General features: G+C 44.3%; 1 protein-coding gene across 2 annotated transcripts in view; it reads left to right on the forward strand.

The window, feature by feature from the left end:
- UTRN (utrophin) overlaps window positions 1-14,471 on the forward strand; it is a 1,532,463-nt gene that overhangs the window by 578,965 nt on the left and 939,027 nt on the right. For both annotated transcript variants that reach the window (XM_078648677.1, XM_078648678.1), the window contains 2 exons: window positions 3,240-3,392; window positions 10,796-10,966. In XM_078648677.1, coding sequence (XP_078504803.1) covers window positions 3,240-3,392; window positions 10,796-10,966 — 324 coding nt within the window. The remainder of the gene's footprint in view (window positions 1-3,239; window positions 3,393-10,795; window positions 10,967-14,471) is intronic.

Below are 14,471 nucleotides of genomic sequence, written 5' to 3' on the forward strand. Positions count from 1 at the left end.
TCTGGGCAATAGCTTGCTTAGCCTCCACACCGGCCCCAACAGCGCTAAGGATGCCTGGCTTCACCCTGGGGGTGCCCAGGAGTGGACAATTCACAGGGAAAGCCAGGAGGGGTTCCACAGCGGTATGAGTATCAGCGCCAGGAAGCCGAATAGTACCATGACATTTACATTTACATTTACTTAAACAGCTAACTACTCTTGTTTACCGGTCTTCTACTTTCCTGGCAATCATCATCAAACTAGCTGGTCCCTTTGCCTCTTGTACTACTTGTTGGGTGAGGTCCCCCCTTTGCTCACTTAGAGTGGGTTACTATTTGTCTTATTAACCTGCCATACCAATCCAATGCATCCCGACCTACTTCAAGGTCCAAATGTTCAAAATGAATTAAAAAATGAGCCTGCAGTGCATCTTCAGTAATCAAAACACATTCTTGTGATAAACTACCTCTGGGGGTAAAGAGGCATTTGGACCAGGCAGAAAAGCAGATTTGAACTCCAAACGGAGGGCAAGATGGTCACTGAGCACCATGTCAAGAACTCTAAAGTTTTTCACCATATGGAATTGGTGCATTTGGACCAGTACATAATCAATGGATAGATAGCTATTACCATATTTAAAAGGTTCCTGCAGCGGGAATATCATCATTGCACCAACCATTATTTGTATGTGCTTTGTGTTTTTGATTTGATTACCCCTTCAGCAGGTTGGAACACCTATTACCTCAGTTATCCCCGAATGGCTATGCTGCCTATTGTTTTAGGCGCACATTTTTTTCATAGATTGCAAGTTGTTTTTTCAGCCTCGTTACCATTCTGTTTGTTATATTTTGTCACTAATTAAATGTTTTTGTTGAAAAAAACGGATGTCTTCAGTCGACAACACTCCTTTATCAATGTCCAACCATGTTCACTGTGATGTTTTCTTATTCAGTGTTCAGTGCCCTTTTGCACAAGTTTTCATAGGATGCCAGCTCCTCAAGCTCCTCCTTCATTTGAAGAATATTTTTACCAAGCTGGGGGAAGCAGTAACAATACAGGAAGATTGTTACAAACAGTGAGAAATTGTCCTAAAAATGAAAATGATGGCAATGTAATGGCTGCCAAACTGATGCACACCAGCTGCAGCCGGCTCATTGATTTGATACCAGAATACACCTAGTTAAACCAGAACTCTAACAAGCTCTTGAAGTACAGCAGAAAATACATCTTCCTTGAATATATATGCACTTCAGACTATAGCACCAGAAGCCCTTTTCAAAGCCTGGCAGGTCTGGATAATGGCAATTGTAGAAGGTATTGGATTGTGTATATTTGTATTAGTAAGTAGTTCCAAGAAAACTCAAAATATTGACTTTTATTGTCTGATTCACTACAAAGGCTTTTTTTAAAATCACATCGTAGTTTTGCACATCTTAAGGTGCATCCGTTAGCTACAGACAGCATAAATAGTGGCACACAAGGAGTGGATTGCACCCATTAACCTTAGTGGCTAACACCAATTTAATGTAATGGTCTGGTGCTGTAAATCACCAGAGTGTGAGTGAGCATTTGAAAGAAATCAGTAGGCCATACTGGAAACCAAACTTAACGGAGCAGCTTACCTAGCTGTAGCGAAACTCTGGAAAATTCTTATCCCAAGTTTCCAGGTTGTAAAATACAGAGACAAGGTTTGAAAATTTTCAAAATTGAAGCACAGTAGTTAAAAACTAATAATAGAATGACTTGGAGTGTTTTATTTGACACTCATGCTCAGCCTGTGGCATTAATCACACCTCTGTTAGGATTGTTTGACTCCACTTTTCCCTTAGAAGCAATGTTTTGTTCTCTCTAGTATATCTAAGAGATGCCTTCAGTGGAAAACAAAGAGGGGGCTGCATACTCAAATCTTGAATTGATCAACATGTGTTACATTATTAGGTGGTTTACTGTGTATACCAAATTTGGTATCAGGGAGCTGTGGGGAGTAGACCGTTACCATGGGGCCGCAATGAGTCTAAGCAAGGATGGCAGGGAGTTCAGAGAGTAAAAGCAAGGACCGGTAAAGTTCTGACATTTAACGGTAAGTGTTCAAAGCATGGATTTTTCAGGAGAAAATGTCCAGAAGGTTACACTGATCTCATAGAAGATTACCTCCTCTGTGAACGTAAATAGGCATTTTGAAAGATGTACTTAAGGACTGTACTGAGCTTCGAAACCAGCTCTCACCTAAGTAATTTGCAGTGGTTCAGTATAGCTGTGTTTGGGGGGAGAACCATACATCTTAGATGGTTAAAATGGATGAGCTGTTGGCATTATAGCAAAGATTTATGGAATCTTAAACACCAGGGATTTCATCAGTTAAGGTGAGAACCTATGGTGGCAAAGACCATTAGGGGCCCACCCTTCTCAGAGATGAATGGCAACACTTAACAAAGCTTGTGCAGATGAAAAGAGCAGGCCAACTTCAAAGATGGGACTTGTGTGGTGAAGTTCAGTTCACTGTCAGATTTGATGATTGGACGGCCTGAGGAGTTATTACCTTCACATACAAGTTACATTCTGGGTTTTGCCAGAGTTATATGATGAAGCATGACACCAAGGGCCCTTTTGGTGTGTGAGGGGTATTTAAAGAAACACTATGTGCTTCCAACTACTGTAGGAAGCGCACATGACCTGTGAGTACATTATTTACGTAATCTATCTAAGGGTGGATCCTTGTGTTTTTTAAACTTTTCTAGAGGAGGACGTATCCCCCTCCAGTATTCCTTTCGGACACTACCTCTTCACTCCCCTCTTTGTTCTTCGTGGTTATTTGTATTTTACTCCAAGCTTAGGTTTGACTCACTCATCTATTTCCAGAAGTAAGTAATGTGGACACATGCAAAAAAAAATCGCAAAAATCTATTTCTTGGAATAAGCAGATCTTACTCCAGCAAATTCATAAGCGCAGGAGATGGAAGAGATACTTGCAGAGAATTCTTTGTGAAACAGCCTTTACTAATCATGTGTCATTCATATCTATTGATGGATAAACCTCTGTGAAATGTGCCCTCGTAGTTTAAAGAAGCCCGGGTTGTGTAAAGAAGCTCATTAGTGCTTTAAAGATTATGGTCCGGAGGTAAAGGCAAACTGATTTTTTCCATTTCTGTCTTATATTTAGTAGGTGCTTTTTGAAAAGTATTGGTTGTTCTTTAGGTGTTGTGGTAAACTCAGTCAAGATTGTTGACGTACGCATGAAGAGTGTTTTGTATTGTTTGCAGGAATTTAAATACTTTCAGAAGCGACAGGTGGTGGAGCTGTCCCCTATGTTCACTCAGTACAAACAGGAGGAGGACAGCCTGCTGAACTGGCTGAATGAAACTGAACATGGGATGCCTGGCACAAATGAAGTAGAGGACGATCAAAAACTGCAGGTAGGGTATGAAATTCAAACAATTTCAAGATCAAGCCTAACTTATATACTCGCAGAAATGATTTTTTTTTCGTACTGATTATTTTTGCAAAAGGTTTAGTGGGATGCTTTCTTCACTCTTACTTGATTTAGGGGTGCAGCAGGTCAGGGTGAAATCAGAACCTTCTCTCCATGCATTCAAACTCTTTCACTGTTGTACTTTCCAGTGCAGGAACTTAAAACAATTTCTAAAATGCAAAACATCAGGTTGCCCCCAGCTTTTGTTGATGTAGCTTCCTCTCTCTCTAAGAGCTTGTTTTTATTTACATTACTCCAGCATGGGCTGGTTCCCTTGCATACTAGATTTTCAATAAATGTGTATCATTGCTTGTTTTAAACCTGCCATTAAAATCTGGGTCTTAACTTATATTTAATAAGGAGACGGTATCTGGTCCACCTAGCTTGTGATTCATCCTCTTTAGTTAGAGTTGGGGGGACTACGGTGTTACCAGTGGCAGAGCCTATGCTGACTTCACTGGCAGAAACCTCTGACCGATGGCACTTCACATATTGACCGTCCTAGTTAGGGTAGATATTCTCGTATTTGGGGCTCCTAGGGAAAACCTAGCCATACTGAAAACGAAACCAAGGAAATGACCTCCACACGCTTTCAGAAAACTCCCAGCATGCGAGGAACATTTCTTTTTTAGTTGTTCAGTATTAGTCTCTCACTTAGGAAATTAGTTTTCTGGAGAAAAAAAATATTTGATAAGCAGGTGCATTAAATATGGCACTCTGTCAGTTAAGTTTCAATACCTTCAGTAGAGTGGCTGCAACATCAGCTCAGCTGAAGGCACAGAGATCTCCTGCTGCCTGACAGAGATCTCTGTTTACCGCAGTTGGTCTTCTGCCAGGGCTGTGGAGTACATCCCTCTACTCACCTAGCTGAACCGACAACTGCCCTCCATACTAAAAACAAGGGGCTTGGAGTCTTGTCACTAATTTTCATTTTGTATTGCTGTATTTTATACATTTTTCTTTGCTATTGCTATTTAATCAATACATTATCAATTGCTTATAAATGTCTGCTTATCCTGGTGGAGAGTAAGTGTCTATCCTATGCCATGGAAGGATATTGGAACTCTGTATAATTTTTAAGCTGATTTTCCATAATTGATTTGTTTGCCAATGTGGTTGCATGGCCCGTTCTGTCATATTTGGATCCCGGGTTAAGACTATCATTTTCTAAAAGTGCTACACTTGCTCTCACCAGGTGGGAAAGTGCCTTTAAAAAATTAACCATTGCTCAAAGTCCTTTTTCTTGCCTCCATGAAATGTACAGAGTCTGTTTGCAACCATAAGACATTGTGGGTTCACAGTACATGTACAGATAAGAAAAATGTATTTTAATATTGATGCACCTCTCCTATCAACATTGTGCAAGATGTCATGCTTGCAGACTCGAGCCTTGAAGAAGAGAACTTGGTTGTGCAACAGAAATTTGTGTTTTTCTCAGTAGACCACAGCTGTGCACTTCTCATTCAAAAATTGAAAGTGACCATGATTTTAACCAGTCTAAGTAGTCCTAGGAACCTGGTTGGTCTAAACTTACAGAAAGACAAAACCAACCAATTTAGTCTCCGAAATGACAGTCTACGGCAATGTCCTTCACTAGATTGTTTTCTGTAGGCTTCACCCAGCCTTCACGTGGGAAGGAGTAGCTGACTTGCACCTGAATAGGGATTGTCCTGTCCCCACACAAAGGGCTGATTACTCCCTACTGATAGACTGGAGCAGGGCTGGGAAAAAAGGGCTTTCGTGCACTTAAAAGACGCTTCTTTGAAGTCACCTTCCACGTCGAAGGCACAGCTGTGTATAAGTACTGGGTCTCTGACCCCATCAACTCAGACACTTCTGGACCTACAACGGGACTCTGTTTGAAGAACTGCTGTGCTGCAACAAGGACTGACACACTGCTGACCTGGAAGGCTTGCTTTTATCCTGTGCAGCCCTGCTGCTCTCTCACCCTGCTGAGCAAAGCTGGACTCTGATCTGCAAAAGCTCCCTGTTTGCCTCCTGTTGCTGTAGGCTCAGAGATATCTAAGTCTCTACACCTGCTCCGGTGCCTGGTTCACTGGAAGTGGACCCACCAGAGAATCAATGCATCTCCAGTCTGCAGGTAACAGAATCGGCGCATCGACCCTGTTGCTGGAGTAGAATTGGCACATCGCTCTCAGAACAAACACATCACCTTGAGAGCCTGATGCATCAGAACCGTGCATCGCCACCGCTGCAGTGGGGAGATATCGATGCATCCACTCGACTGCATGGAGAAACCCGGCGCATTGCACTTCTGAACCAACACATCTATGCACTTCACCTTTGGAACCAATGCATCTCCACCGGTGCGTGAAGCAAATCGACTCATCACCTCGAGTGCAGGCTCGACATCGACTCATCGTTTGCCGACACCCCGCATCTTGCTGTTGCAACCAGGATGAATGTACTATGTTCGCCTGCTTGGCTCTTGTTTGCGCTCCATCATGGTTGGCTTGAACTGTTGACTTTACCCCAGTCCAGCGCAAGAAGATAATCCTCGTAGGCGCTTCTTGCTTCTAGCGCTAGAATTCTTTTTATACTTTAAAAATGTATGACTCAACGTCTACATATTGGATTTTTGTTGTTTTGGTCTTGATTTATTTATAAAAGTATTGTCTATTTTTCTAAACCTGTGTTGGGGTCTTTTTGTGGCATTTTCATTGTGTTTCTGTGTGTGTGTGTGTGTGTGTGTGCGTGCGTGTGTGTGTGTGTGTGTGTTGCACAAATACTTTACACATTGTCTCTTTAGAAAAGCCTGACTGCTCTGTGGCAAGCTACCAGAAGATGAACACAGGTTATCTTTTAGTGTGTATCTAGCTTACCCTGACTAGGATTGTGGTTTCTGCATGGACAGGGTGCATACCTCTGCCAACCAGACACCCAATTTCTAACACCTCGTATATCTTCTTTTATAAAAAAAACCAATGCATAACATTTTGTGGTTGTTTCAGTTTAGTGGAAAGATAGGTATGGCATCCTAGACCTTTACTCCCGAAATGATGCTTTTTACATTTTAGAATCTTGCTTTTTAATGGTTTCATTCTCATCATTTAGTTCTTTCAAATAACATATATGCTTCCACAAAAGACTAGTGTGTTCAGAAATTGGTTTGGAGATTGAAAGGGAAGACCTTTGCCTTTAACCGTTTCTTGAGAGATAACACTTTGGAGACTGCCAACAAGGATTCTGATACGTGGCAGAGTGCTTCCGTGATAGAGCACTTACTAAGTGAACTGTCGCCAAGGAGCTACTTCTGTCCACCCCATTTCAAATCCTTTGGGAAAACCTTGCATACCTTTTCCTCTGTCTTTTCAAACTGTGGTGTGCTTCATGTAAATAGTCTATCATTGTGCTCTCGCTTTCACAATCAAGAAAAACACAGAAAATTATTGAAACTGATGCTAGTTTTGATGCCTGTTGGTTATTTTTAGGCAATAAATCCAAGCCTATGTCTTTACTCTTACCGGTAACCGTTTTTGCATTTCAAAAATAGGCTTTTCTAAAATACAACAATATCATGTTCGTTAGTTTGTTAAAGTGCTAGTGGGTGTGGCTCAATGGAGCAGCAAATCATTTTCTAAAATTGGTTGCATATGAGCTGTCTGTCTAAAGATACTGGATGCATCATACCTTAATTAAAATCTGACTGTGAATATGATATGTGATTTTATTCATGTTTCACAGAAGACTTTATAGTCTTCCAAAGCAAGTACATGAAATGTGATGTGGTTTATGCAATTGAAGTTCAGCTGTTCTGAGGTAATGCCTAGCCATGCAAGGGGCGATCCCCTGTCATTGTACCAGTATGCACTGCAAAGGAAAATCAGGCTGCAGTAGGAAAATGGTGTATGCTCCAGGTGAGCCTTGTTTTGGGATGAAAACAAATCCAGCAATTGGAACCTTGACAATACAAACTCGTGTGTATAACAATCACCTCAGGCTTTAAAGCTTCAGAAGTATTCTTAAACTATCTGCTGCATACGTTTTTTCTTGAAAATCTCCCCGAGCTCCACCTTACATCCCCAGGACTGTTTTTAAGAGTCTTAACCAACTTCCTCCTCTAGCCTCTGCTTAGTTTCCAGACTCAAGAAACCACAGGAGTTTTGCTGTTGGCGCCTTATCTCACAAAGTAATGTACCCCCTATATAATAAGTATGTCTACATTTCATTGTTACTCTGTAACATTTACATTTAGAAATGGAATGACTACAACATTTTTAGATAAGAAATGTTATGACTGATTTCTCAACAAGCATTGGCATAGCCAATAGGTCTCGCCTTTGGGACCTTATAAGTGTTTAGCCATGCAACAGTTGATATTGTTGCACCAAGGATATTGTGCTGCATAACTAAATACTTATAAGGTCCCAAAAGCGAGACCTATTGGGTATGCCGCGAAGGCGGAGTTAGGCGCCATCAGTGTTGCTGTGATATAGTAACTGTATCTGTATGCTATCATGCCACAGATTGCTTTGTACTGAAAGGACTCCAGACTCAGGTGGAGTGCGCAGGAGAGGGCCAGGTGCAGTGGGCAGGAGAGGCCCAGGTGGAGTGGACAGGAGAGGTTCAGGTAGAGTGAGCAGGAGAGGGTGAGGAAGAGTGGACAGGAGAGGGTCACCTGCAGTGGGCAGGAGAGGGACAGGTAGAGTGGGCAGGAAAAGGTGAGGCAGAGTGGGCAGGAGAGGGTCAGGTAGAGTGGGCGGGAGAGGGTGAGGTAGAGTGGACTGGAGAGGGTGAGGTAGAGTGGACAGGAGAGGGTCCGGTGGAGTGGGCAGGAGAGGGTGAGGTAGAATGGACAGGAGAGGGTCAGGTGGAGTGGACAGGAGAGAGTCAGCTGCAGTGGGCAGGAGAGGGACAGGTAGAGTGGGCAGGAATGGGTGAGGTAGAGTGAGAGTCAGGTGGAGTGGGCAGGAGAAGGCCAGGTGGAGTGGGCAGAGAGTGTGAGGTAGAGTGGCCAGGAGAGGGTCAGGTGGAGTGGGCAGCAGAGGGCCAGGTGCAGTGGGCAGGAGACTGCCAGGTGCAGTGGGCAGGAGACTGCCAGGTGGAGTGTGCAGGAAAGGGTGAGGTAGAGTGGGAAGGAGAGGGTCAGGTGGAGTGCGTGGGAGAGGGCCAGGTGGAGTGGGCAGGAGAGTGTGAGGTAGAATGAGCAGGAGAGGGTGAGGTTGCGTGGGCAGGAGAGGGCCAGGTGGAGTGGGCAGGAGAGTGTGAGGTAGAATGGGCAGGAGAGGGTAAGGTACAGTGGGCAGGAGAGGGTGTGGTAGAGTGGGCTGGAGAGGGTGAGGTATAGTGGGCAGGAGAGGGCCAGGTGCAGTGGGCAGGAGAGGGCCAGGAGGAGTGGGCAAGAGAGTGTGAGGTAGAATGGGCAGGAGAGGTTGAGGTAGAGTGGGCAGGAAAAGGTCAGGTGGAGGGGGCAGGAGAGAGTCAGGTGGAGTGGACAGGAGAGGGCCAGGTGGAGTGGGCAGGAAAGGGTCGGTGGAGTGGGCAGGAGAGGGCAAGGTGTAGTTGGCAGGAGAGGGTGAGGTAGAGTGGGCAGGAGAAGGCCAGGTGTAGTGGGCAGGAGAGGGCAAGGTGAAGTGGGCAGGAGAGGGCCAGGTGGTGTGGGCAGGAGAGGGCCAGGTGGAGTAGGCAGGAGAGGGCCAGGTGGAGTGGGCAGGAGAGAGTGGGCAAGAGAGTGTGAGGTAGTATGGGCAGGAGAGGGTGAGGAGAGGTTGCGGTAGCGTGGGCTGGAGAGGGTGAGGTAGCGTGGGCAGGAGAGGGTCAGGTGGAGTGGGCGGGAGAGGGTGAGGTAGAGTGGACAGGAGAGGGTAAGGTAGAGTGTGCAGGAGAGGGTGAGGTAGAGTGGGCAGGAGAGGGTCAGATGCAGTGGGCGGGAGAGGGCCAGGAGAGGGTCAGGTGGAGTGGGCAGAAGAGGGTCAGGTGGAGTGGGCAGGAGAGGGCCATGTGCAGTGGGCAGGAGAGGGCGAGGTGGAGTGGGCAGGAGAGGGGCAGGTGGAGAGGGCAGGAGAGAGCAAGTTGGCGTGGGCTCTTCCATACTGCCTACACGTGGAAGCCACTCACATTTTCCAGCCACGAGAAATACCAGCTGAAACCGAAGCTTTTTAGGTTAAAAAAAAGTTCACCAAGTTGCAATTGTATGCACTTGGTGATTTCACACGATCCCAGCAGTGGTCTGTCTTCTAATGGACTTATTCCCGTGGTGTATAAAACGCACACTGTCCATGCAGTTTATGCGATAGCAGTGAAGCCACATCTCTACGTTAGGCCAGATGTGAGAATCAAACAGAGGGCTGCTAATGAAGTCGTTCCAGCGGGCTCCACAGTTGGCATGCACTTAGTTGAAAGTATGGTGCTTATTTCTGTATTAAAAATGAGTTAACACCCGCAGATTCTTGGGCCACCTATCCAAACTGAGCACAGAACTTTCAAGAAAAGCATCGTTAACGTCTGGTGAAGTCATTTCAGAAGGAGTGTGAGGCCATCTCGAAAGTTTTACATGTATAGTAAGAGAGATTCGAAGGACAAAATATATGTGCCTTTTGTACAAAAACATTACCGTGCATGTAGGGCTCCCAATATTTGATGTATTTGCTGCAGTAAACTCAGTCATTGCTTGGAATTTTAGTTTTTGGTAGCTAGAACTCCGAATATTCTCCTGAATATTTTTGGAGGAGAGCCATTGCAACGAAAGTGAAAGTAATGGCCAGCGAGGAGGAAGAGATAAGTAAGGCAGATGGTGGCTGTGCGCGTGCACGCGAGCGTGCACAAAAGCTTGAAGCCATCACTTTGAAAAGCCCCTTACTAAAAGTCGAGCCATAGCGCATGCACTGCTGTAGGCTCGACCTAAAAAGGTTACTGAAGTGCTTCATGCTGTGCATTACAACTGTTTCTAGTTTTGACATTGGCATGCACATGCTAGACATTTCTGTTTGAAGTCCCTCTTACCTCAAATCTCATATCCTTTAAATTGATCCTCATAATTGATGTCCTCTTAAAATCTTGCCTGTTTAACCGAATAGTTGAAATTGTTTGTGCACATTATGTCTGTGCAGACCTGAAACAGGTAGCCACTGAGCGGAACCTTGAGAGGGAGATAAGTTTGACCAATCTAGTGCCAAGTGCAGGCCGAAAAAACATTGTGTGGCAGATTCTGCTCTCCTGGTCTGTTCATACTCTGTGTTGTGTAGTATACAGAGACTTGCCTGCATTTGCAAATTATTGTGTTATGTGCTATGTATGCTAGTTAAAAACCAGCATGAAACATCTGATTTACATAATGTTATTTTTGGAAGCAGGCCAAATATGTTAATATTTGAATATGTTTCACAGGAGCTGCTGCAAGAGCTGGAACAACACCGGGACGATTTCGATACATTGCAGAAGAACAGTAGCAACATTTCTCAGTACAGTCCTTCTGGGGAAGCTGAACATCCTAGCCCACGCTGGGCATCCATTGATAGCCAATTTGTTTCTTATCAGCTAAGCCAGTATGACAGCTCGGTGAGTAATCCTCTTGGACCATTGATCGTTATGATTTATGATACTGCAACAACAATGCACCCAAACTACAACAAAAACAGTAATAACGTGTGGTGGCAAATTTGAATACGTATATTACAATGAAAACGATCTATTAAAACACTGGTTCAGAATATTTAGTCCCAAACCAAATATTATATACATTATCACTGGCTTTGTTCTTGTTGCAGTGGTTTTATGGTTTGATGAGTGGCACATGCCTAAAGCCTTGTCACTAATATTTGAAGAGAGTTTTATAATGATGAAATGCTGTGTCCTGCTCTGTGGTTTCCACATGGAAGACTAAAAGGATGAGTGATTTCTTCATTTAATGTTGGTCTGCAATTGATTTATGTAATCTGTCTGAAGCTTACAGTCTATCTCCTTTTGAAAAACTGTTGAAGTAGGCTGGTGAGGCACCTGTTGTGTACAAATTCTGTGAAAGCAAAAACAGATATTCTCACTCATGTTTTGCATCCTGGGCCAGCCTCGGGTAAGTCATTACTTCCATGTGAAAAGCCATGACTCAAACACTTATGGGCGCTTGGTTTAAACCTTGCTCTGGTACTCCTGTGTACATGCAGGTAGCCAGATGCCACAAACGGGTGGCTGATGACCTGGATTTTCTTTCACAGTATCCTACCCCTGAGAGTTTGGTGGTTCAAGCTTCAACAAGTAAAGTGAATCCTAATGCATTCCCTATGACTCTGCCTGACAGGGAGTCAAAAAGGATTGAGGCATTCAGGAAGTGGTTGTTCTCTTCCACCACCTTGGCATAGAGGACTGTTTATGTTGTCTGCCTATTAGGCCTTGTTATGCATGGTCTCTGGGGCATGGCCAGTGATATATTGGCGTTGGTCTGGGAGGAATCTCAGCACCTTTGGCTCAAACCATTCAGAATGGCATGGCTGCAGCCAGACTTTTAATTATAGGAAGCACATAAGATGACTTTTAATTATGGCTGGCCTTGATATTATTGATTGGTTGAGACAAGCAATGGGCACTTGTAGTGCTTGGGTGCCATGCATGGATACGATCCACTGGCTTTTGCTGGACATGTGCAGGCATCCATTATGCATATGCTGTTTGATGGTCCCGCCTATATTGCGAAACGTCTGTTTCTGCAGAACCACAGTGTGCTCCTTGGACCTTTATACAACCTCCTCAACAAGGTCCTCATCAGTTTTGGCCCTTTTGAGGCTACTTCAGAGGGTTGGTATATAGACAATATTAGACCCAGCCACCACTGCAACAGCCACCCACGTCTCTTTGTGGCTAGTGACCTTTCTTCTCAGTCTCCTTCTCCATTGATAATAGCCCCCAAGTGGCCATAGGTTGCCCTTAGTGCCGTGCAACCAGTAGGAGGCAGGATCAGACATTTACTCCCAGTGTGCCAGTCCATCACATCTGACAGATGGGTCATCCTGATCGTCCAACAAGGCTATGCCCTCCTGTTTCATTTCAACCTACTGCTGCCATCTTCCACATCAAAGTGGCTTTCATCCTGCAGCAATAGGTGCAGGCTATATGGGGGAAAGGGGCAGCACAGATGGTGTCTACCTCGAGAGTAGGGACGGATTGTTACTTCCACTATTTCCTAGTGCTGAAGAACTTCAAAAGGGAAGACCCTCGATTTCTGAACACAATTTTCAGGTGTAAGCTTCTTTCTCTGCACTTATGCAAGGCAATCCATCGGCAGACCAATCGTCCATTTGGGGCTTAGGGTGTAAAGACCATTTCACAATGTCCAATTTATTCTCCCATTACCTGACGATGAAATGTGTTGATGAGCCCTTTTCTATGCCCGAAAAACACTAACTCTGCCCTTTTAAGGAGAACTTTCCATCTGGTTTTTTTTACCCCAGTAAAGACATTGAAAAGGATTTGTAAGTGATCACGAAGGTGTTCTGATTTTTTCCCCCTTGGAATTCTCTATTTGTCCCTTTTTCCACCCCAATGCAAATTTACACACATAACTAGGCAGATATTTCACATGTCTAAGTGGGTGTCCTCAGTGAAATAATAATTATGTAAGTAAGGATTTGTTTAGATGCAGAATTTCATTTTTTGCAGTCTGAAATCACTTCTAGATTCACATGCTTTGCACAATACCTTTTTTTAAGTTGGACCCGGAAGTGTCTATGTTGCAAAACTGTTGTATTGTTGGTGGATGTCAACATAGGGGGATCCATAGTATGGTGTTGATTGTGGGCCCGCAAGGCTCACCATCTTAGATTCTTCTTTTTCATGGTTGGCTATTTAGGTACATCAACAGAGCTCCCAAAGAATTTGTCGAAGTTTGCAGAAAAACCTTGAGAGAATCAGAAAGAGATTGAGAGAATACCTGAGATTGACACTTAGGGCCTAATTACGATCTTGTGGGATGGAATGCTCTATCACAAATGTGATGGATATCTCATCCACCTTATTACAATTCCATTATATACAAAGGAACTTGTAATACGGCGGACGTTTGTGACGGAGTATCCCATTCGTCAAGATCGTAATAAGGCCCTTAATGTTGGAGAGAAGTTTTCAGGCTTTTGTCAGTGGTATTTGTTGTTTTCAAAGAAAAGTAGCAAGTCAGCATGGGATCCTTGATGTTTCTCCTTGCCATTTTAGATTAAGAGTATGCCATTGGAAGTTCTTCCGAAACAATGAGCATCCATATGCAGGTTCTGCTGCCCAAGAAACCATAAATGGGAGGATTGAATTTCATGCTTGCTTTTCAAGCCCAAAACTTTAGTCCATCAAGACAAGATTCTTTAAAGCATGTTGGACAACTGCTGATGTGACCGGAGTAAGGAGTTAGGAATACAGAGAAGGGGTGCTCTATCAATGGAGGAGATTGGTTCCTCTGACGGTGATGGTTCAGACCTCAAGGAAATTTCAACAGAGGTTAGGATTACAAGGTCCTAAACTTGCAGCCATCAAAGGAGGATGCATCAACACTACTATCTAAGATGCCAATGCACAACTATTTGAGTGAAACTACTAGGATGTACCTACCCACGCCCTCTGTGGTGAAAAAATCCTGCAGTTTGACAAGCTCAAGACACTTTCTATCTTACCAAGGAGGAAAATAGCACCAGTTAAGATATGCTGAAGAGTGTCGCCTTAGCTTCTGAGGATGCTCGCATACAAAGGGGGGGGGGGAGGGCAAGCATGCTCAAGAGAAAAGTCTCAGGGGTATGGAAAACCTCTGACGCCATTGAGATCGAGAGGAGGAAGAGGGCGGCCCAGGAGGTTGAGATAGGGAACCTGATGAGGGAATATAAGACTTTCTAGCAGAGGGATCCTAAGCCCATGGGAGTTAAGGATCTGAGGTAGGAGGTGGAACCACTGCACCAAGATCAACCATAGCAGCAGCAGCAGCTAGAACCAGACTTGGAGAAGGGGAATATCTTTTTACTCATCCTGACTTAGGCTGACTCACAGACAAGGAAGAGCCACAGTGGGAAGATGTTGAGGCCTCTCCACAGAAGGA

The sequence above is a fragment of the Lissotriton helveticus genome, chromosome 6, assembly GCF_964261635.1.
Source record: "Lissotriton helveticus chromosome 6, aLisHel1.1, whole genome shotgun sequence".
NCBI classification, from domain to species: domain Eukaryota; kingdom Metazoa; phylum Chordata; class Amphibia; order Caudata; family Salamandridae; genus Lissotriton; species Lissotriton helveticus.